Here is a 23806-nt window from a genome sequence, read left to right as displayed (position 1 = left end):
CGGCTGGGGCACCCTGACCTTCCGCGGGAGAGACCCGCCTGCCGCTGCCCCTCCGGCACGCTGCGGGGGCGGCAGCCTCCCCGCCCCGCCTGCCGCGGGGCGCGGCGCCGGGCGGGAAGGTGGACGGGCAGGTGAGGCGGTGCCGCCATCGGGGGGCGGGCGGCGGGCTCCGCGCCTCCCGGCCCGCCCTCCCGCCGCCGCTATATCAGGCGGGGGGCGGGCGCCAGGGCGGGCCTGAGCGTGTGCGGGCACCGAGGTGAGCGGGGCGGCGGGCGGTGTGGGGCTGGGCTGGCTGCGGCCCCCGCAGCGGTAGCGGCGGCAGAGGAGGAGGAGGAGGTGAATTCCTGGGACGGTGGCAGCGGCGGGAGGGAGCGTGCCGCTGCTCCCTCCTTCTCCGCCGCCGGGCTCGGGGAGCTGCGGCGAGGCTGGCGGGGCGAGGGGCTGGCGGCGGCCGTGCCAAGGGCGGGATGAGGGGCTGCCCGGGAGCCGGCGGGGTGGGTGCGGAGGCACCTCCCTCCCTGCCTGCCTGCCCGCCGCGGCGGAGCGGAGCGGGCGCCCCGGGAAACGCGGGTTTTTCTCCGCCCCGGCCCCCCCTACCCCCCCCCAGCTCTCTGGCCGGGGTCGTGCGCTGCGGGCCGGGCGGGCAGAAGTGTGGTGTCATGGCCTTCCCGGAGCAGGTGCGAGTAGTTGGAAGGTCTGAGGGTGGTGGAGCATCCCGAACAGAAATTCCCTGTTCAAGGTTAAATAAATCCCAGCCCCTCCCATCAGAGCTGGTGCTTGGCCTTGGCCACGAGCGCGTCTTTCGGGTGGGTGGGTGTTCGCAGAGACCGGCTCCTCGGGAGGAGCGGTGCTCTTGGAACGGTGTGCTGCTTGCTTCACTGAGCAGGGCTTTTTTTCCCTGCACTTCTTCAGTTGAAATGTTTGGGTTTTTTTTTTTTTTAGTTTAAAATCTTGCTTGGGTTGCTGCAAAGGTCATGAAGGGTTAAAACTGATTTAATGGGAGCGAGGAGAAGGGGCCATCCCTTCAGGCCTGCTGCTCCTACATTTCTATTCCGGCTGCAGCCTGGATGCGAGGCTGGCAGCATGATTTGCAGTTGCTTGCTTGCAGTTTTTTTTCCCTTGTGGGTGATGCGTGCAGGAAACCCGCCTAGTTTTATATGGGCACTATATTGGGTTTCTGGAATCATCCCCTGTGCTGTCTGATTCTGCCTATGTAAAGGATTTGTGGTGTCTGGATGGGTGGGGAGACTTGAACAATACAAAGTTTGCCTTGCTTTGAAATTCCTGCTACAGATATTTTGGAAGGGGGAGGGAGGAGGGTGAAAGATAGCGGTGAATTCTTTCTGAGGCTCAATTCTGTGGCTCTGTTTTCTGAATGTGTGTTAAGGAAAGATTTAAAAAAAAAAAAAAGGGGGGAGGGGGGGGAGGGTGAGAGAGAGCTAAATAAGCGGCGTTTCTTTGCAGCTCCATCTATTTCAATGGTGCAGCTTTCCCAAGCCCCTTTCCGTCGCCCATCATCACCTTCAGGCCGGTCGGAGGAGGGGGAGGATAAGAGCATGAAGGCGGCCAAGCAGCAGGTGAACCCGTCTGGGGAGAGCCAGCCTCCCCCCAGCCCCCTGCAGTCTGCGCTGGGCTCGGCAGCCTCTCCTGCCCAGGCCTATGAGACGTACATCGATAATGGGCTTATCTGCCTCAAACACAAGATCAGGAACATTGAGAAAAAGAAGGTAACTTGTTTTTCTTCGGTATGGCACATATTTAAATTGCTAATTGTGAAGCTCGGTGCCTATTTGATAATAGCTGGGTAAGGTTATGTGTGTGTGTAGTATGTGTTTTGTTTTTTTTTTTCAAATAACCTGTGAAAGGACCTAAATATGGATATGCTAGTGCTTTTTATTATCGTTTGTAACTTCCATATAGTAAAGAATGGTGTTCCTTACTGTTCTGAACTGAGCTACTTGCATTTGACATGGTGTGAGCATAACATTATTATTTCAGGGAATCAGTGCACCTAACTGTAAGCCTGTTCTCAGCTGCCAGCTTTACAGTGCATACTCAGTAGTTAGTTAACAAAAGTAATTGAACGTTGATAAAAACTGGGAATGCTTCTCCAGTAGGCTGAATCAGTTCAAAACTAACTTGGAACTGGTTTGAAGATAGTTTATAGCCTTGTGGGAATCTTTGTATTTCTCGTATTGATTACATCCTAATATTAGATGCATATAGAAATGTATGTGAAGTTGGAAATTAGGAGCAGGGTTTTCCTCTGACTCATGGAAATGTCAAATTGTATTAAATATGTATTGCACTTCACTTTGCATAAATCTTTGACTTCTATATGTTAAATATAGACAAATGTTATTAACTTGAAAGCTTTAAACAAAGCATCCAAAACCTTCTCTCTTGCTTTGGAGTGCTTTTCTGGGATGGAGGGAACAGAGCAGTGTTAAGAACTAAGGTAATTATACATGTATTGGGGGTATAGCTGGTCAGGCTTTTGCATTCTAAGGCTTGTCATTAGATTGGTAGGTGACTGAAGGTTATGTGCATACATTTTAAATAGGAAAACGTTATTTTCTGTAAGATGAAGTAATGGTGCTCTTGCTTTTGGTACTGGGTCAGGATTACAAGAAAAGCAAATACATGAATATGTTGTGCTTCTCTAAGTGTCTGAAAAGCTTTGTGCTATGTCTTAGGGGGTAAAGAGAGAGTAGATCAGTCTTCTGGCCATGTGGTTAGGGAACTGGATCCACCTGCAGGAGATGCAGTATTACTGCTGTCTCATGTCATGCATCATGCTGTAACTTTGATTAATGTCAGATAAGGTTTTCCTTGTGTTGATTAGCCAACTTTGTCTTGTATTCTAGTTGTGACCAAGGAAGCTTATTGTTGTGGATTTCCCAAGTATCTTTGATTAGTCCACATATATGACAGTATGCCCTCACCAGCAATTAAAAGTGTGGCTTACTAGAATGAGTAGAAAGTATTCCTTGTCCTAGGCTTTTGTGGGTACTGTGTCTGTAAGCCCTATGTGGGTAGATACATAAATGAAATAGTATTCAACTTGCTTTCTTTTCCTTGTGTATATAAAGAATATCTAATAATTTGTTTCTTTAATAGTGTGTATGCCTAATAGTTTAGTCTTGTATAGTTTACAACAGCTTTTAAAGACTGTTTCAGTATATTAGAAATACATCTTATTTCCTGAAGATACTAGTCCACTTTCCTAGGAAGCAGTGCTATGAAATTGTGATGACATAAATGAAACTGGACTTGGAAAGTTGTACTCTGGAAATTTAAGTAGGATTATTCAGGGATAAGATAGCTAAATTCTGTCATTGACTTGGAAAACCTAAAAAAGTCTAATTTAAAATGAGGATATGGGATGTGTTCGAAGCCACTTAAAGATCTAGGGTCAATGCAGTACTACTTTTTAAATAAAGCAAAGGTAGCAAGTAAGAAATAAAAGAACAAAGATAAGAAAGGGAAGTAGGGAGTCCTGGAGTGTGAGACTGCTAAATAAAAGGTATAGATAAGCTTTCTATGTTAATATATCCTGAAAAAGAGAGGAAGTAGTAAAATTCCTGTTCTGCAGTATGTAGGTAAAACATGGAAAGAATATGTAACTTGTACCTCATATTCCACATCAGAGGGAAATAAAAATAAGACTTATTTTGGATTTTCCTACAGCTCAAACTAGAAGACTACAAAGATCGTCTGAAGAAGGGGGAATCCCTCAATCAAGACCAGTTGGTAAGTTGCTTTATGCAGGAGTGGGTAGCCTCAATCTTCAAACACGTCAGAAGGGGTAGGTTGCTGAAGGAGATGGTGGTGTAGTTTTACAGAAGTAAAGTCTACAGGCTTGCATTAGTGTTTTTTTCACAAAACCAAATGACAAATTATTGGTAGTTAAATTGAATGATGAGCCCACAAGCTTGAAGTCTCCTACTTTAAACTTCATGTTGTGTACTGCAGTAATAGAAGGTCCTTGTTTATTTTTGTTGTGTAAACTTTCAGCTTCAATGCTCCTACACTTATTTCTTTATGAGGTGTCTGTATGCAGCTTATCTACAAGGCATTGCAGTGTTTGAACACAGACCTCAAAACTTCTGGTGTAGCTAATTGATCCTCATGACCTCATTAACAGGTGTTACTTTGAATTGCCTGTTGGCTGCACAGTGCTGTTGGTTACAAGTAGCTGGTAAAAGTGTAAATGTCAAACAGTCCCCGTTGGTATTGAGGAAGACACTGGTTTAACTTGCAGGAGAACTAAAGCCTTCCCTAACGTAGGAATCTAGCTAGGAGTTACTGACTTAGTTGGGGTACTCTCCCATCCTTCTAGTGCTGCTATTAGATGGCTGGGAGTTGCCAGCATTCTCAAATGGTGTTAGCACACTTTATTTTGTACCTAAGGTTGCTAGAGTTTGGGATGCCAGGATGCAAGACTGCTACTCAACAAGTGGAATGTGCTTTGTGGTTCTGGCTTTTTTGTCTTGGACTAGAATGGATTCTAGAGCTGGCACCAGGTTTCTATAATATGGAAGCTATTGCTTCTTCGGCGTGTCTGAGTAACAGTGGCACATCATCCAAAGGGTTTATTGCTCTAGTCACATAGGAGTCATGTTCTTAAAATACACTACACACATGCTAAAGAACAATTGTGTGAGAAAGGGCACTGACACCTCAGTGATAGTGCTCATTCTGCTAGTGAACCAGCTGGAAAAATACTTCATTGGCTGTTAGCTTTGTCACAGTGCAGCAGTATGAGAACACAAATACTGTTTCTGTGAGTTATTTGTAAATGAGAACTCGACATAAATAGCATAAGAGTGGAAGTGATATCTTGTTATTTAAAAGTAGAGTAGACCTTTTGAAGTGTATGATCATTTAGCACTTAACTACAAAATCTGATGTAGTCTCCTGTTACCTCAAGTGCAGAAGGCTAGCTAATTAAATGTGATGGTTTGAAGTAGGATTATGACCTTGTAATGCTTCTAAATTCAATGTGGAATCAGGTGAGCAAGAGCTTTCTGCATTCAAATCATAGGTGCTTTAACTTTTTAAGTATCATTTTTTTATTGTAGTTTGAGATCTCATGCTTCTGAAATGGGGAATTAAATTCAGTCTCACTAGTGAACTGACCAGTTGTGTTCCAGCTGTTCTGATGACTATTGTAGAAGCACATATTAATTTAGTATTAAATCTAGTCCAGACCTCTGTTTTAGACACAAAATAGTGCATTTGTACCTTTCAGATACAAATTCCTAATGTATATACAAATACGAGGTGTATGGTGATTGATGCTAGAGCAGAGCTTAGTAGTTTGGTTTGCCTAAAGAAACCCAACTGCCTATAATATAGTGGAGCTCTAATGTAACTTGATGCCATCTATTTTTAATTGTTTCTCACACAGAAGTGCACATCTGGTGATGAACTCATTTTACAAGCAGCTTAGATTAAACTAAGTACTTAATGGTGCATGCCTGCCAGAGCTGCTCTGTGTGCTAGCCTTACTTTAGGCAACATTTCTTTCAAAAAGGAGGAGCTTCCAGAGAGTTAAATGTTCTCACTGGCAATACTGTGCTGTTTTGCAAGCTGAGCAGACTTCCCTCAGTACTGTTACTCCAACATGCTGCTAATGAATGTTAACAACAGGTGTGACAAAAGAAAGCTATTGCTTTCCTGCAGGGTGAGTTACAGCTTGTCATCAGAGCAGTGGTAACTGTTCTTGATGTTTTCAGGTAGGGAGTTTTATTTGGGGATTTGCATGATTAAGAGCACATTTACTGCAATTTATCTAGTAAGTTGTTGGTGTTAAATTGTGAGTCTTCCTTGAATGTTAAATCTTCCCATGTGCTAAGAGAACTTGCTAATTACTTCTTAGAAGTTGCTTGATAAATTGTGTGAGGACAGCTACCAGATGAGTGTTTTACAGTAATTAATGCACTTTGTTGTGATGAGTAGCATTTAGGCCTAGTAATGTCTAGTATACTACAAATAATTGAATGCAAGTAGCTGAGCAATCGAACTAATTGAATAAACAAACATGTAACTTGTTTTCCAGTTGTTTAGGAGCACACATGGAATTTGCGCATGTCCCAGGTCTTATTGGGACAGTAGATTAAATTTTTGGCACTGCACTGGTGAAATGCTTTAACACTAACACTGCTTTGAAAGAGTTTTATAGTAGACTGCCAGGCTCATTCTAGAAAATCTTCTCATATGTTGTGAGCATAAAACAGTGTAAAACACACTTTAACAACAGAATTAAGCTTAACTTTTTACTTCCCAGGCACAGAATTGTATAATTGTTTTGGTTGGAAAAGACCTTTAAGGTCATCAAGTCCAACCATTAACCACATCTATGTGTGTTTTGGATGCCTCCAGGGATGGTGACTTCACCACTTTACTGGACAGCCTGTTCCAGTGCCAGACAACCCTTTCAGTTAGGACATTTTTCCTAATATTTAAGCTAAACCTCCCCTGGCACAAGTTGAGGCCTTTACCTCTTCTATCACTTACTACTTGAGAGAAGAGACCCACCCCCACCTCTTCTTTATAACCTCCTTTCAGGTAGTTGTAGAGAGTGATAGTCTCCCCTCAGCCTCCTCCAGACAAAACAACCCCAGTTCCCTGAGATGCTCCTCATAAGACCTGTGCTTTGCTCTAGGCCCTTCACCAGCTTCATTGCCTTTCTCTGGACTTGTTCCAGCACCTCTGTGTCCTTGTAGTGAGAGGCCCAAAACTGAACACAGTATTTGAGGTGTGGTCTCACATGGGCAATGTCTGAACTACAGCATTTTGCTATCTTCAGAGTTGTCAAGGAGACATGTAAAAATGATCTGACTCATTAGTGGGGAAGAACTCAAAAACAGTATACCAAAATGCAATTAATAATCTTAAGTAGTCTTTTTGAAGATTGGCTAGTAAGCTATTGGGTAAAGCCATTGGTGGAAACAGAGACATTTGTGGAAACTAAGTTTTGAAGTCTTTTTTCTGAAAGTATGGCTTGTCTTCTGTTTTCTCTTCAAGTATGTAAGAATGATCTGTAAAAGTATTCAGCTAAGCATCAGGGTAAAATATCTATGCTGAATTTGTCTCCTGCATTCCTTCCAAGAATGTTCATACCAGTGTCTGATTTTAAGTAGCTGTTTACCTCTTATTGCTGGGACCTATGGGAACAAAAAGAAAAATGAAATAACTGGTGTCCAGACTTTCCTGTTTCAATACTGTTAACAAGAAGTTGCCTGGGAAGTCTAATACAGACAGACTTGTAAGATATCCGTGCAGTGGTGTGAGCTGACTTTGTACTGCATCTCAGTCAGGAATGAATGGTATTCATGACCAAATTTCAAATGCTAGTTACGGACACAGAATCTTTAAAAAAGTTACAATTTAAGGTAACTACACACTAAATGACTAGTTTTAATGAGTAGCTACAAAGAGATGCAACCTGTAGTCTTAAGCATGAAAATACACATTTTTATCTATTTGTTTTTAGGAGGCAGTAGAGAAATATGATGAAGTAGTACACAACTTGGAATTTGCCAAGGAGCTTCAGAAGACTTTTTCAGGACTTAGCCAAGATGTAAGTATAAAATGTTCCTCCCTATATTGTCACGAGGTAACTGCAAAGTTTGTGCTACTCTTCGAATTACTATGCTTCTATGCTGATACGCAGAATACTGGGAAGCTTCAATCTTGGAACTTGACAGAAAAATGTGCTTAAACTATCTGGAGTAGTGAGTAGGGCAGAGTAACTGCTGATAATTCTGTGTACCACTGACCTCCAGATATAGTTATTCACTGTGTCCCCCTGCAAGAGCTTATGCTTAAGTCAATTTGAGTAATTTAAACTCAGCTAAGTTTAGGATGACTCCAGTTTATTTAGGTTTGAAACAGTTAATCATCTTGCTGGTGGCTTGTGCCTGAGGTGGACTCATGCCCTGCAGAGGTGCAGACTGGTGGGAGAGCAGCTCTACTGGCTAGGACATGCAGGGCCTTGTGGGCAGCAGGCAAAATAAAGTAAGTGTAGCTCTGGAGCAGTGAAGGCTAGACTGAGGATCAGCAAATTAAGGAGAACTGATTATCTGCTATTTGTTACCAGTTGTGTCTATTTCTGGTCACTTGGTACACAAAGGCTCTAGATAAACTTCATTGAGTCCAGTGGTGGGCCTCTGGCTGGCTGGGGGCTGGAGCATGAGACTGAGCAGAGCCTGGAAGAATTTGGCTTCTTGGGCCAGGTGAAGTGAAGACTTTACAGGAGCTACACTAGCCTTCAAATACCAAAGTGATGACTGAAAAGATGGATCCAGGCTTTTTATTGTGGTAGGAGAAGAAGTGATCATGAATTGAAGTAGTAGGCTTCAACTACATAGGCAGAAAAATGGTCACTCTGAAGATAATTAAGCAGTAGAGTGAGCTGCCTGGAGAAGTAGTAAAATCTGTTCTTGGATCTTTTCAAGACCTGACTGTGAAAAGCTCTAAATAAATTGGTCTGGATTCAGCATAACCTCTGTTCTGGAGGTTGGACTAGATGATCCAAAGATCCCTTCCATACTGAATGTCTTGGTGTTTCCTGGTGAGGGAATGTGCTGGGGTTAAATCACTTTGGCTTCAATGAGAAGTACAGCTCTCAGTAAAATTTTACTGAAGCTTGTGGAGTTTGCCATTCATTTTGCCATAGTTGTCTCTATTTATGCCGAGTCACAGATTTAGTGCTTTATTTAGGTATTTATTCAGGGTTTAAAGCGCTACATATATTCTTTTTATGTAAGCAAATGGTTTGGGAGAAATTGGTCTCTTGGCTCAAGCAAATACTATAGTTATGAAAAGATCTGATCCAAGGTAGTACTGGGGATTCTAAACATGATTAGTCACTGCTCTGGCATTATTTCCCTGCCTCTTACAGAATGTTGAAGGACTGGTAAAATGGCTTGTCTCAGTGTTGTCTGAAACACAGACAAATTTGCTAGAGAGGCTTTTCTTGTATATTTAGGAATTCCAGCTAGTGCAGTAAATCTCTCAAGGCACTATGTGAGCAGATATTTAAGAGCCTTTTCCACAGTGTTGCTGCTTTAGGTTCCCTAAGTCATTGTATGTTGAACATGGAAACTACTGTGCTGAATGTAAAACTTGGATTGGTTCCTATTGCTTCCCTCTGTGTAGCTGCTCATAAAATATCAGAAACAAAGGATTGTGACTGTTCTCAGTAATCCAGCATTAAATTCTACCTGTTATGTGACATTTAAAGGCTAACCCACTTTTTTCCTTGGCTTTACTTCTTCCAGTATGGATTCTACAGCCAATACCCATTACAGGAACAGTAGGAGCTGTTCTGGTAGCAACATCCTTATATCCTTAACAGCATGTTCTGTAAAACTACATTTTTCTAGGTCTTGCAAAGAAACTTAGGATACCCCATATTGAGGCATTTTAAATTCTGAAGCTACTTGGATAGCTTTTTCTGCATAGTTAGTACGTAATGAAAATTTTCTCCTCAAATGCATGAGGGCTGTGTGTTTTGTGGCTTCTGATGTTGCTTATTTAACGACTGCTTCAGTCTTGTCCCAACAGAATAGGAGGAACTGTAGGATTCTGCTGTATCATTTAAATTGGAGCATTCAGAAGTGAAAAAGCAGTTGTCTCACTAGGAGAAATTTGAGACAACTTCTCCATCACTAACTTTAGGTGGTAAATGTTAAAGATGAGCTAGGCTTGGATTTGTGCACAGGTATCAACTCTATTGATTCCTTGTATTAATTCTGAAAGCTGTTCCAATCAAGCAACTACCAGGCATAATCACAGAATCCTAGGGTTTGGAAGGGACCTCGAAAGATCATCCAGTCCAACCCCCTGCCAGAGCAGGCTCACCCAGAGCACATCACACAGGAACACATCCAGGCGGGTTTTGAATGTCTCCAGTGAAGGAGACTCCGCAGCCTGTTCCAGTGCTCTGTCACTCTCACAGTAAAGAAGTTCTTCCTGATATTCACATGGAACCTCCTATGCTCCAGTTTGCACCCACTGCCCCTTGTCCTATCTCTAGGCATCAATAAAAAACGCTTGGCTCCATCCTCCTGACACTCACCCTTTACATATTTGTAAACACTGAGGTCACCCCTCAGTCTCCTTTTCTCCAAGCTAAAGAGACCCAGCTCCCTCAGCCTTTCCTCATAAGGGAGATGTTCCACTCCCTTAATCATCTTTGTGGCTCTGTGCTGGACTCTTTCAAGCAGTTCCCTGTCCTTCTTGAACAGAGGGGCCCAGAACTGGACACAATATTCCAGATGCAGCCTCAGCAAGGCAGAATAGAGGGGGAGGAGAACCTCTCTTGACCTACTAACCACACCCTTTCTAATGCAGCCTAGGATGCCATTGGCCTTCTTGGCCACAATGGCACATTGCTGGCTCAGGATCTAAGTATCATAAAGGTGTATCAAAGTGAAGCTACCGGTATCCAGTTTGATTAAAAGCTAAATGTGTAGAGACTTCATAAATAAATCAGGATCTCCTCCAGAGGAAGAGCTGAAAGATCTTGGGTATCTGTTATCTAACCAAAATGAATTCAGTTATTTTGATCAATGTAGAGTGGTCAATACTAAACTCAATGTGTTTTGTCTTAGAATCTTTTACTAAACTACTGTGTTTAACTCCTGAATTCATATTTTGAAATAGCTGCTGAAAGCACAGAGGAAGGCTCAGCGAAGAGAGAGTCTATTGAAGCTTGAAGCAGAGAAGAAAAAACTGCGTACAATACTTCAAGTCCAGTATGTGCTGCAGAACTTCACTCAAGAACATGTTCAGAAAGATTTCAAAGGTGGTATGAATGGTGCAATATACTTGCCTTCTAAAGAACTAGACTACCTCATAAGATTTGCAAAACTGACATGTCCAGAAAGAAATGAGAACTTGAGGTAAGCTAGATTTTTGCCTACTTGGTATGCTTCATTCATTTCAGTAAATGTCCTCTGATGCTGCCATGTCTTGAAATATATTTTGGGAAACTATTTGAAGTTCTATTCAGCACACTTGCTTTAGTCTGAGACTAGGAACGTAGTAAAATTACCTCACTTTGAGCATTAAAGGAAGGCTGCAGTAATGACAGCCTCAGTTGTGCAAGATACACACAAGCCCTGTCATGTGTCTCCATGTGATTGAGGGCAGATAGTCCAATACCATCACAAACAGGGAGGCTGGTGGTGTGCTGCTTCTGAGGTATCCCTGTTCACGATGGGAAAGAACTGCAGTAAACACAGAACTCTTCTTTATTCCGTTCACATGATGATCCAGATGTGCCCTTTTATTTAAAGGAGTGTAAGGTGGTAACTGAGGCTGTCTTGATACTTCAGACTAATTCAAAGTAGTTTTGACTGAGTGTTTTTTATACCTCTGCACTAAATGTAATATTTTAAGGCAACAGGTTGTCAGCAGGTGTAAAGTATGTCAGTACTAACTTGGCATCCTGCTTTTCCTGTGATGGCTTATGTTTGGTATGACAGCCTGTCTGTTTTAAGATAATGTAGTAGGAATTGTATTTGTATATGGAAAAAGTAGTTATCAGGTGGTAAGCTGAAACACTATGGATAGAAATTATTTCTGTTTTCAAACATGATTTAAGTTCCTAAAACTTGGAGCAATTTGTCAGATGGTAAACTTGCCTAGTCTGTGCTCATAACTTCTACAGAGCAGCTGCTTATAAAAAGACACACAATAGGAATCTCTTGTACCAGTGAATGATTTTATTCCTAGCTTATAGTTCTCATTGTATTACACTTCCACAAGATGCATAATCCTTTTCTTTGGTATACTACATTTCATCATGATGGACTTGAAAATTCATTGTCTGGAGGGGGTGGAGTGGGTCATGCACCTATGTCTATTTCTTAGTAGAGTGGCAGGAGCTGTTGATGGTTGCCACAGCACATGTATACCCAATAAAGTGGTCATGGATTAACAGCAATTGTTTCCCTGTCTGGGAGTCCTGGCTTGCAATGAAGTCTAGCCATGTGGTCTTGTGGGACAGTGCTAGGTGCTCTGACCTGTCTGTTACCAACAAAAGAATTTATATTTGCTAGATTGAATAATGAATGAACTGATACAGGTGAATCACTTCTGGTAGTGGATAATGGGTTTAGGATTCTCTATATATACAGCCTTAATTTGGTAGACTACATGTTAGTGTCTTAAAAGGAGGGTTGTGGGGATACTACAAGACTTGATCTTGGTTATGATTCTACCTGGTAAAACTGTCATTTGTTTTAGTGTGGAAGACCAGATGGAACAATCATCTCTTTACTTCTGGGACCTTCTAGAAGGAAGTGAGAAACCTGTGGTTGGAACAACATGTGAGTGTCTCTTCTAGAGAAGCAGCTAAGAGATCTGAAATTTGTGTGCTATTTAAACTTCTTAAAACAAATTAATACATGTGGTAGGATACTAAATGAAGCATTTTCTAGTGCTGTGTGCTTATGCAGTCATCCAGGTATGAACTGCTGTTTGTTCTAAGTTCTATTTAAGTACAGATTAAAAAAAAGTGAAACTTTCCCTGGGAAAAAAGGTGTGTTCTACCAGTGTGTTAGCACCTTTTTGAGATATAATAATGGTAGAAATTCAAAAGTTGATGCAGTAATACTTATTGAATCAGCAGTGGGAAGCTTTTGGGATTGTTATGTACAAATGAGTTAAGACTTGGCACATTGTTCCCAGCCATGAAACACTCAATTGAGTATACTGATGTGTATTACAAAGCTTCAGTGGCCCCAGGCTGAAGGTCTCACATTGAAGATTCTTCCTGGTAGGAATCTCAGGCTCGTAGCCCTTGTCCAACTACAGTGCAGGATACAGTGCAAAGGAAGGACAGTAATTAATGGAAGTTCTTGTGATCTCTAATCACACACAGTGCAGTCTTGCTTTGACCTGTTGCAAATGTCCTCATCTTTCAAGCATGCCAGAATCTGCAGGACTCTAAATTTTTCTTCCATCTGTGGTTTTTAGTTTCAGAAACTCTGGCTGTCAGCTAATACACACATTTTATGTTCCTATTTAGAACTTGCTTGTGAGAAAACTGTCCTTTCTTGAGTAGTGTCTTTCCTGTTGCAAAGAGACCTTGCTTAACCCATTAACTCTAGTCTTGTAATGGTTGTGTGGCAGTAATCTTTCTTTTGTCATTGGCAACAATGCCATTGAAATTGTTAGATGGGAGCACTAGTATGTCACTTTCACATACAGATAACTGAACTGACAACTAAGTGTTAACTCTTTATGTTGTTCTGGACAGAGTTCAAGCTGGCCTAGCAGTAATGGTACAGGCTGGTAACTGTAGCCTTGCATCTGTTGATATGAACTGATAGTTGCCTGGTTATCTTGGACTCCAATTTTTTTTTTTAGCTTTTTGACTATCTTAATTTTTGTGACTACTTTGTCAGTATCTCTCTCTTTAGTGTGAGTCTTCTATTCTTTTATGTGCTTCAGATAAAGCTGTTGTGTCTTATTAGCATTCATTGCCTTGAAGACAATTTATCATCTGTATTACATTGTAGCTACTATTTTTTTATATGGTTGTTACTGGTAGGAGTGATCTTTTGCTGAATGTTCTTCCTGTTCTCAAGGCTACCTTGTCAAGCTCCTCAATTTCTGGTAGCACTGCTACTTTTGAGGTCTTACTGTCTCCTCTAAGCTGCTCCTTTGCATAAATAAGGGAACTGCATAGTGCTCACTGTTAAATTTGTCTTCAAGTATGTCAACTGACTTTTTTCCAGAAGTTCAGTTTGGGGCAGTCTCTTGCTTTCTTTCTCCTTCCTTGTTTTTGCAGTTCTCAGCTTTTCCTTTTGAGACTTACTTTCCTACACTGGGAAGGGAATCTTATAGGGCAGTTCCACAGTGACTTTGTTCAGCTTCACCTATGCTACAGTCTGCACAACATGAGCTTAGTATCAGTGTTGCCTGGTTTATAATGGTAAACAAACCCCTTCTAAGTATGTAGGAAACCAGGTGGTTCAGTGTTTACCTTGTGTGCATTTAAACAAGCTGCAGTCTTACCTGTGGATTGCAAAGGTGTTTTAATCTGTAATATAAGAAACAGTTTAAGAAATAGTTTCCTTAAAAAATCTTATTCCTATAACTCAGTAGGATGTATGAACTTGGGCAAGTTGCAGTTTATATAAAAGGATGAATTAAGGAGTCTTGATCTGTCATCTGAATACTCCTTAATTTCAAATTTTTGTCTTAACTTAATGGATTTTTACTCTTCAGATAAACACATGAAGGACCTGTTATCCAAACTTCTAGACTCTGGCTACTTTGAAAGTATTCCGACTCCTCGCACCACTGTGACAGTAAAAGAATTGGAAGAAGAAGTAAATAGAAAATCTGAGAGAACAAGACAGATGTCAAAAGGAGAGTCTGTCAAAGAACCAGGTGTAATATTACAGGGTTCAGTTTCTGTAGCGTAACGTTGGGATAAGCTTGAAGTGACAACTGACTTTGCATAGTTTGGTGCTAAATCTAATCCTGTGCTGTAACTTACTTGCAATGTAGCAACTAAAATGGAACCTGTAAGGCTTGCAACCCTATTCTGGCTGACATTGTAGGAAAACATCTAACTCATAGTAATAGGATGATTTTTTGCCTTCTGAGCAAGCCTTCATGTTGAAGATGTGAGAATTGTCTGGTGTAGGGAATGTTGCATATTACAATAACCAAATTATGGACACTATAAGGTATTTTTTTGTTTAATTCTGAATTTCTACAAATGTAAAATGAAGTCAAAGTGAAACTTGTCTAAATAGTATGAATGGCAAGCTGCGCTTTCAGTATATCTGGTTTAGCTATTGGCACCACTATTTTAATAGAATTAAAGACTTGCTACTGTTTGGTATGCATTTCTGCATTTGATCAGTTGAAACAAATTAACATCCTTTCTCTAGAATCCATTATGGAGCTCATGAAGTCTGAAATACAGCCACAGGAGGTAAGATATTCCACTGCTAAATGCTTTCCTTTAGTATTGTAGTTTATCAGAAACATAGCTGCATTTAAAAAAAAAAATTAAAGAAGAGGTGCAAGTCTTAACAACTTAGGTGTTGCTTTATGTAGAAGTGTAAAAGACTTGGTAGCATTTCTATTTCTAACCCCGAATTAATGACTACTCTGGGGTTCTTTGGGATAAGTGGGGCAGGATTACATGAAACAGTATAGTACTTTAATGCTTTGGCAATTTCCTGAGTAAACCGAAGCATCAGCTTTTAGGGTGAAAACACACTGATCTTGTCTACTGTGGAATAGAAAACGCACATCTACTAAAGCTGTCTCTAAACACCAAGCTGATTGCAGTATACTTGATACTGATGGGTTGAGAATGAAGTAGTTCTTGCTCTGTTTGTCAGAAAAGCAGGGATCCAAAGACAGACTTGTGTTCACGGGGGTATGTAGACCTGTTTCAACAGCCCTTCAGACTCCAGTTAAGTACTCAAGCTTCAACTGGAAATAGGATAAAAGCCATTAGTCTTGATTAAAAAGGTGGGGAGGTGTGTCCTTTTCTAAGTGGAAATACTGGTTCTTAATATGCTGAATCCCTATTTCCCAAGTATCCCCCTAGAGGGTGTACTCCAGAACAAGTTTTTGTAACCTGTTGATAACTGTTACCTGACTCCAAAGCTTTTCTGGTGACTGGTCAGAAAAAACAGACTGAGCTTTGCACTTTCTTTATTTCACATTTACTTCCTGTTCATGACAAAGTAGTAATTCAGGAGAACTTCAGGACATCTTCATTGAATTCTCAGAGTTATTGACAGTAAACTCAGCCTGGAGTTAATACCAGTGGTATTAAATCTTATAATATTATGACTTTTTAGTATTTAAACTCCCTTATGAATTGTGGTTATATTTGGTTATTGGAGTTCCAGAGGGTTAAAGATTTTGGGTGAAGGTGGTGCTGCTACACTTAGCAGAATGTCTGTTAATAGTCCCATGGCATTCTAGATGCTTAGGAGAACTACCTTTATAAAAATCACAACTGAACTTAATACTGTCTAGGAGCATCAGTTAGCATTGAGGAGCAAGGTAATAGATTCATTCAGCTCAAGTATGTTTTGTTGTGCTGCTCAGAACAGTTTCATGCCTCTCTGGCATGCCAAGCAAAGCTAGTCTGCAGTGTTAATAGGGTGAAGTCATGGCTGTCCACACAGTTTCTGCAGCTAGTGCTTGAACTGTCTAGGCTCTGCTTTTAGTCAAAAATTTTCAGTAGCTGGGTGACCAAACTTAACTGACCTGAACTGTAGTAGCAAAATGTTTTCTTGGGAGCCATTAAGTTTCTTTGGTCTATATAGTTTCTCAACAGGCGTTATTTGCCTGAAGCAGAATACACTATCAAGAAGAAGCCAGAAGAGCCCAAATCTTGGGAAGCTGAGTGTGCTAGAAAGCAAGAACCTCCAAAGTCCTGGGAAACGCTTGTTGATATTGAAGAGCAGGAACAGAAGCAGAAACAAGAGACCTTAAAGCCTTGGGAAACTCGTGTTAGGCAGCAAGAAGCAAAAAGACCAGATTCTCCAAAGCCTTGGGAAGCTTGCGTTAAAGAGGAGGAACAGAAGCATGAGTCTACAAAACCCTGGGAGACCCGTGCTGAGGAGGAAGAACAGAAGAAGCAAGAGGCTCCAAAGGCCTGGATAGCACGTGTCCGAGAAGAGCAGGAGTCCCCCAAACCTTGGGTGGCAAAGGTTAGGGAAGAGCAGGACCAGAAGAAACAGGAATTGCCTAAGCCATGGGTAGCAAAAGTTAGGGAAGAGCAGGAACAGAAAAAGCAGGAGTTGCTGAAACCTTGGGTAACTAAAGTTAAGGAAGAACCAGAACAAAAGCAGGAATCTCCAAAGCCTTGGGTAGCCCAAACTAGGGAGCAACCAGAACAAAAGAAGCCAGAGCCTGTGAAATCATGGGAAATGCCTGTTAGGGAAGAGCCAGAGCAAAAGAAGCAGGAGCCTGTGAAGGCTTGGGCTGCACATGTTAGGGAGGAGCCAGAACCAAAGAAGCAGGAGACTCGAGAGGCTTGGGAAAAAGCTGACAGGCAGCAGCAAGTGTCATCACAGCAGTTACAGAACCCTCCGAAATCGTGGGCAGCTGCAAGTGTTGGGCCAAAGGAGCAGATGGGGCCAAAGAAGCTTGATATGGAACCCAAAGAAGTGAGTTGGCATATGTAGTATTACCTGTCATAAGATTTTCACAGCAGTGTTTTGGACTAATGCTACCTATTAGCAGAGGCTTTATAAGATGCATTTTGTAGGCCTGTACTTAGACTCCCATTTCATTCTTTCTTGGGGGAAAATAATTCTGGCAGTTAAACTTTATATTTGAATAGCAAGGTGGTCTGCTTTGCTTTTTCCATTAACACAGTATTGCTGTGTTTGAGCCTTGAATAACTGCTTTATGCCTAAGACAGAAGAATTAACTTAGTTCATCCCCAGCTATTGGCTCTGTCCACTGTTATCAGTGCAAAGCAGGTATGAGTCATCCAGGGATCAAATACTTTGTCGGTGGCTGCGTGCAAATAGCACTTCAGTAACTTTTTAGGCTTTTGATTAAAATAGCTGCTGATTCAAGAGAGATCTGACATCTAGATCAAGCAATGCCAACTGAACAGGGGCTTATATTTGTATTTCCAGATGAATGCATAAGCAATACTGCTGTCCTGGAGAGTCTAACGATAGCACAGTTACTTTTAGTAGTGTAAAATGGAAGTCACTGCAGGGCTTACAGCTGAGCAGGCTCCTAGCCTCTGGTTACATCACTTTCTTTCTCACCTGTTACTTGAATAGTAATAATTTTCAGTGTGTGAGATGATGGGCAAAGCAGAATTCAGTTACACTATTAAGAGCAGTATTTGATTTAGTTAGACTTCAGGAGGAAAATGGGGAATTGAGTAATTCTTCTGTACAAAATGTTGGCACTACTGCCTTCTTTCTGCAACAAAGTAGAAATCAATTAGTTCCATATTACTCATAGCAAATAATGAAGCTTAAGTCTTGTCAGTAAACCTGGCATAACTGAATTTTTTGTGCCTAGAGACGGGAGCGCAAACAGAAGATTGAGCATGAGATTAAAAGAGTAGGTAACATGCAGCACTGGGTAACAAAATGGGATTAAGGTGTTTCAACTCGGTTCATCTTTACACTCAAGCTGAGTAGAATCTTGTGCCCACTGGTGATGGTGGTAGAGTTACAAAGCCTGGTTGTCTCACACTAAGCAGCTCTGAGCACAAGTGGGTGTTGTGCACTCAACTATGCATAGTATTAGTGTAACTGAGACCATCAGATCATACTGGAATAGCCTCAAGCACTTTAAAATGCCTTGAAATTTCTGGTGTTGGATTGAAGTTAAAACTTAAATTCAAGATACTTCCTAATGAGATGGGGCTTTTATTTTTGTGTAGGATGGAAAGATGGATGGCATAAGGGGTGAACAAAACTCTGATACAGTAAGGGAAAAGAAAGGTGTCCAGACAGTTGGAGAAACTTGCAAACTGCCTAGGAATCTTCATAGTAATGTACAGGTGTGTGTCAGCCAAATTAAATTGAATGTTGGAATGTAAGGTTGCTTAAGCTGGATTACCTATTTAAGTGAAAAAAGCATATTTTTCAAGTATTCAAACTTTGATTTACCTAGTAGACCATAGTGAAATACAAACTGGCTATATTTTTGCTTAGCAGCTATTGACAAATCTTAATACCAAAAGCATATTGAGTAAGTGTATTGTCAATTTAACTAGCTTCAATAATAACTTTTTTCAAGTCTTAATTTAACTGCATATATATAAAACTTCTGGATAATGAACCTTGTCTTGCCTTCATTTATATGAAGAATGAAGAGGCAGTGCAGTGCTATAGTGGAATGCATATCACTCCCAGGGAGGACATATAAATGACCTTGTGCAGGGATCTAGGCATGGTAGATAAAAGGCCTGTGTCGCTGCTACTGCTTTCTGGAGCTGAAATCAATCTCTACTCCCTGAAATAACTGTTAGAACTCAAAGGCATCTTTTAATAAACTGCTTTGTTTTGACATCTTATAATATGCTTATTTAACTTAATGTACTGTGAGGTACAATACCAAGAAGCTTGGCCTAAGGCAGCAGAGTGAGCTGATGTGCAAGCCTGGTAAATTATTTGATTTAAATGTTTATGCAACTTGTGGACCAGCAAACCTGGCTAGAGCTGAATTTGAGGGGTGCTGTGTGAAATCAGAACAGTTTGGCTTTTATTGTTACTCAGTGCCATTTTATTCCTGCTGGTAATGCTGCTCTGAGTAGAAAGCAAATTAATATCTACATGGTATAGCTGGTGATCACTATTGTGATTACAGCTTGGGTATCACCATTCCAGCTCATTTAATACTCCACAGCTAATGGTCCTGCATAATACGAGTTTTACTATTAGATGTGGTGGTTGAAATGTATATTAGAGTATTAGATATAAGTAGTCCTTCAGTCTCTAAAATAAACATTTTTAACAGGTGTACCTTATGTATTAGCATTTTGACTAGTAAAAATCTGTAACAATCAGTGTGCCTTTATATGTGTTTATTTGTAGTAGTTTAACAGGTCCTAAAAAAAATCTAGGTTTTTCAACACAATTTTTAGTAAATTCTCTAGTTATATGTTGAAAAAAATCTTTCTGCATGTGTAGGTGGTGTTGAAGTTTAGGGTCTAATTTGTCATAACAATGTTTCTCAAACCTAAGTGCTGTGTAAAACTGATGCTGCTTGAAGGACCAGTGGTTAGGCCAAGCTGGCCTAACAGGTTACCATGCTCAGAATCTGCTCCCTGCTTGTAATGACTTCCAGAAACAGCATTTAACTGTAGGCTAGGAAGAAAACATGGTTTATAACCATCTTAAGGATGTCGAGTACCTGCTCTTTTTCAAAGCATGTCTTTTATAAAGGCATAAAACCTGAAGCACTTTGTTTTCTGATTCTTTTTCACATATGTTCTATTGCACTTGAACATTCTAACTCTGAACACGTTAAGTACCAGCAAAACAGCAACTCAATATGAGGTAGTTAATATAGCTACTTCTGGCTAGTGTATTTTAACATATGCAGGAACTAGAAAATAACTTTTACAGAATTGAGAGTCTCAATGTTTCTATCCTGACTTAAAGGCCTAATATCATATATGTAACCCTGTACGCTTGCTTTTCTAGTTGAAGTAAAGAATGCTACCAGCATAATGCACAGAGTAAGAGCTGGGGAAGGAGATGAAGACTAAGAAATTATAAAATCATGCAGAAGATGGTATCATCTTTGCAACCACAAGTGTAACACTGCAGTCTCCTGCTTCCATGCTCCTGAGGCTATTTACTTGTTGGTGTTTAATGTAAAAGTTTAACTTAAGTAGCTAGTGGGAAATATTAATAGCTTTATACACTGCCAGACTTGACCTGGTTAGGTGACTTAAAGGTGAAAAGCTTCTATTAGCCATTTGCAAGCAGAATGAGTTTGGTAGTGTAGTTGCATCTTAGTAAACTGTATTGAGGAGGAAGAGAGTAATAGAAGCATTACCTATCACAGGTATTTTAAGATTAAGTCTACTTGTGAGGCCTAATAAAGTGATGGACAGGAAGATTCCAGTTTCCATTAACTTAATCTATATTTTGCTGAGGTTAACTTTATTCAACTGTATCTTTTATTCAGCACTTAGATCCTTCATAGCTTTGGTTCCTTTTAACTTCTGGAAACTGTACAGTAACATACTTGCAGGGTCAGTAGTTACGTAGAGCTTGTGCATCAGATATTCTGATTAAGATAGAGTAGTGCAAAAGTTCACTCTTCTAGCTCTAGAATAAAGCTGCTCACAGCTCAACAAGTAGCTGTTGTCTGGGCCTCATAGATACTAGAAATTAAGTCCTTCAGAATTAATGATGTGCTACACGTATGTGGATTATGCTTTGTGAAGCTCAGTAAACCCTGCAGGCTTCTTCCTTGTGCATGCTATTGGAATTTCTACAAATGCTAGTGATTAGTTTCAGATAACTGTTGAAGAGGAGATGGCTTGTCTTAAAACTGGGCAAAGAGCACTTTATAAAATTTGTTTTGACAGTTGTCATGACACAGAAATCCTTCTGCTGTATAGTCTTGTAATGACTTCATACGAATACTCAACTCTACTGCTATACAATGTATTGAAGTAGTAACCCTCCTATTAAAGGCAAATATTAGTATTGTAGGAAAGCAAGGGCTTTCACATGTTTGTGTGTCTCAATATTTGGGCCAGTTGAAATAATGCAACTACTTAAGGTCTTCAGATTTGCCTCCCTCTGGCTGCAAGAGCAGCAAAGCTTTAGAGAATCACTAGAAATCATGGTTTAAAAATACTTAAGCCTACCTCTTCCCTAAGCTGTTACCAAAAGATGCCAGACTATATATAGACAGCTTGATGTTATTGTCATTCTGTAAATAACAGGGCCTGTTATTATAGGAGTTAATTATTGTGTTTTTTTTCTGATACCTTAGATTTGCCTGTTCTCTGATTAAAAATTTCCTTCTTGAAGTGAGAACCAGTTGCATTGAGCTGTTAACAGACAATCTGAAACAATCAAGAAGTAATAAGACCCTGCATTAAGTCCTTGTTTAGCCACAAAGTTAGTTTTCATGCCAAGCTTTGAAAAGTTTAACACTATGCAGTAGCTGATGCATTGAAAGTATTTGGCTCATTAGTGGAAGCACTTTGGTCTAATCCTGAGTAACCTCCTTGTAATGTATCTCTTAGGTGCAGTATTTTCAGAATGACTGGAAAAGCCATCCTAATAAAAGATCTGTACTTGCTGACATGGGCTTTGCTGGGAGGAAGTATGTTTAAAACACTGAGTGATGCAGCTTTGTTTTTTAAGGTTGTTCTGGCATTCAGTTTAAATATGTGGGTTTCCTTAGATGGAGGTGCCTCATTTTGCATTAAATGTCTTTTGTATATTTGACTGTAAGAAACTGAATGAAGTGAATTAATTCTGTGGCAGAACAAGTTGTGGCAACAGTAAGCTGATTTTTTTTAACAAAGTAGAAGCTTAATTCTGGAAATATCAATAACAGTACAGAATTCCTTGGCCCACAGACACCATTGCTAGGTTGCTCTAGAAGTACATTGGATAAGGCAACTTGTCTTACTTCCAGTATAAGATTTAATATGATGTTCTTAGGTGCCTAAACCTGTACATCAGCCAGCTGCCGAATTTTGCTCTACTTCAACTCTTCCAAAAGATCCAGTATTGAGAAGGGAAAAACTTCAGGATTTGATGACTCAGATACAAGGGACTTACAACTTCATGCAAGTATGTTTTTCTCTGCTGTTTGTAGCACAAAGATTAAATTCTTACTGAGCTAGGGAAAGCAGCGCTGACAATGCATATTTGCAATGAATGAATCTAGCTCTAATAAACTAACAAACTTATCAAATGAGTGCTTCATTTGCCTCTAGAGTTTATTTTTTTTTCCCAACTGATCCTTTTTTCAAAAGGAGTCCATTCTGGATTTTGATAAAGCTTCACCAAGTGCCATTGGTTCATCCCAACCACCCTCAGTTACTCCAGCAAGTAGTCCTGTAGGTAAGTAATCTGTAAGCATAAACTGTGAGGTTTTGCAAACATAACACAGCTTCTTTAGGCTGTAGGATCAGTAGGCCTGGTGAAAACAGCTTGTCTGATTATAACGAATACCAATGCCTGGCCAAAAAAAAAACAGGCAGCTTGAGCTGCTTACTTATTTTTTGCTGGAGGTGGCTTAAGTTGGTGTGTCTGCTTGGAAATAGAATGCTTGTAAAATTGCTGACTGTCATGTGCATCTTAACCCACCTGCAGAATGGACATGCTGTATCTGGGTAATAAACTGGTCAAGTTACACAGTTTTTAATATGAAGAGTGGGTATCTCTTATGGTAGAAATATTTTCAGCATTAAATACCTGTCGTCTTTTACAAAAAAGAAACCGAAGTTTTCAATTTGGTTTAGTTTACTGATGCAAGTCTAAATATTTGAAGTGTATGCACCTTCATACACTAAATACTTTCAAAAAGTAGAAGTGCACACTGAAACTATATGTAATGCTTGAATTTAAAACTAAATGTTGCTTAATGCATTCTTTTTTACAGCTTCAAAAGAACAGAAACTTCCAAGTCAGAGTGATTTTCTTCAACAGCCCCTTCAAGTAAGTTGAAGTTAGGACTGCCCTGAAGGGGCAGAACTGTAGCCAAGGAATAGTAGAGGTTATTCACTAGAATAAACTTAGTGTTTTCATTGTTATTCTTGTTGTTAGTAGTTTTGTAACAACTTTCATGTAACTTAGCTTGCAAAGTCTAAGATCACTCAAATGCTGCCCCAGTTAGCTGCTTTTCTGCTTGAAATACAGCAACAAGTATTTGTTATTTCTTAAAGTAAAACAGTAGCTTGAAGACAGTTTGAAATACTTTGAATATTTAACCCATGGATTCAAGGCATTCTGAGTTTTTTGGAAGTGCATGGAGTGTCAGTGAAACTGAACATTTAAGGGAATATTTCAAAACCTTTGTTTTCTTGCAAGGCTGCTGCTTCCTCCATGGCATTGCATGGTTCAAATACTTCCCTAGCATCTGCTGATCCAACACTTTCTGGCTCTGAAACTGAAGACTTGGTGACACCTCAGGCACCACAGGTAATATATACTGGGGTTCACTGGCACTCAAAGACCTGTGTGATAGCCAGCCCTAGCAGAAACCAGTGATGGGGTCTTCCCTGAATAACTATTGTTGAACAACATACAGGGAAAGAATTCAGGTAACAGCGATACTGTAGCCT

The 23806-nt window shown here is 40.5% G+C and overlaps 1 protein-coding gene across 4 annotated transcripts in view; it reads left to right on the top strand.

Annotated features, from left to right (window-relative positions):
* The first annotated feature begins 230 nt into the window (after positions 1 to 230).
* The window catches only part of CAPRIN2 (caprin family member 2), a 35549-nt gene continuing 11973 nt past the window's right edge, over positions 231 to 23806 (top strand). For 2 of the 4 annotated variants that reach the window (XM_051640145.1, XM_051640137.1), the window contains exons 1-12: positions 1469 to 1727; positions 3691 to 3753; positions 7502 to 7588; positions 10678 to 10916; positions 12265 to 12347; positions 14254 to 14418; positions 14928 to 14971; positions 16329 to 17174; positions 22179 to 22310; positions 22496 to 22583; positions 23125 to 23180; positions 23553 to 23663. In XM_051640145.1, the coding sequence (XP_051496105.1) occupies positions 1479 to 1727; positions 3691 to 3753; positions 7502 to 7588; positions 10678 to 10916; positions 12265 to 12347; positions 14254 to 14418; positions 14928 to 14971; positions 16329 to 17174; positions 22179 to 22310; positions 22496 to 22583; positions 23125 to 23180; positions 23553 to 23663 (2163 nt within the window). In that variant the 5' untranslated portion in view covers positions 1469 to 1478. Of the gene's footprint in view, positions 257 to 1464; positions 1728 to 3690; positions 3754 to 7501; positions 7589 to 10677; positions 10917 to 12264; positions 12348 to 14253; positions 14419 to 14927; positions 14972 to 16328; positions 17175 to 22178; positions 22311 to 22495; positions 22584 to 23124; positions 23181 to 23552; positions 23664 to 23806 lie in introns of those variants that run through there. The other 2 variants (XM_051640154.1, XM_051640161.1) reach the window with 2 other exon arrangements.

The sequence above is a fragment of the Apus apus genome, chromosome 1, assembly GCF_020740795.1.
Source record: "Apus apus isolate bApuApu2 chromosome 1, bApuApu2.pri.cur, whole genome shotgun sequence".
In the NCBI taxonomy this organism is placed as follows: Eukaryota; Metazoa; Chordata; class Aves; order Apodiformes; family Apodidae; genus Apus; species Apus apus.
This window is presented reverse-complemented; position numbering and strand designations above follow the sequence as displayed.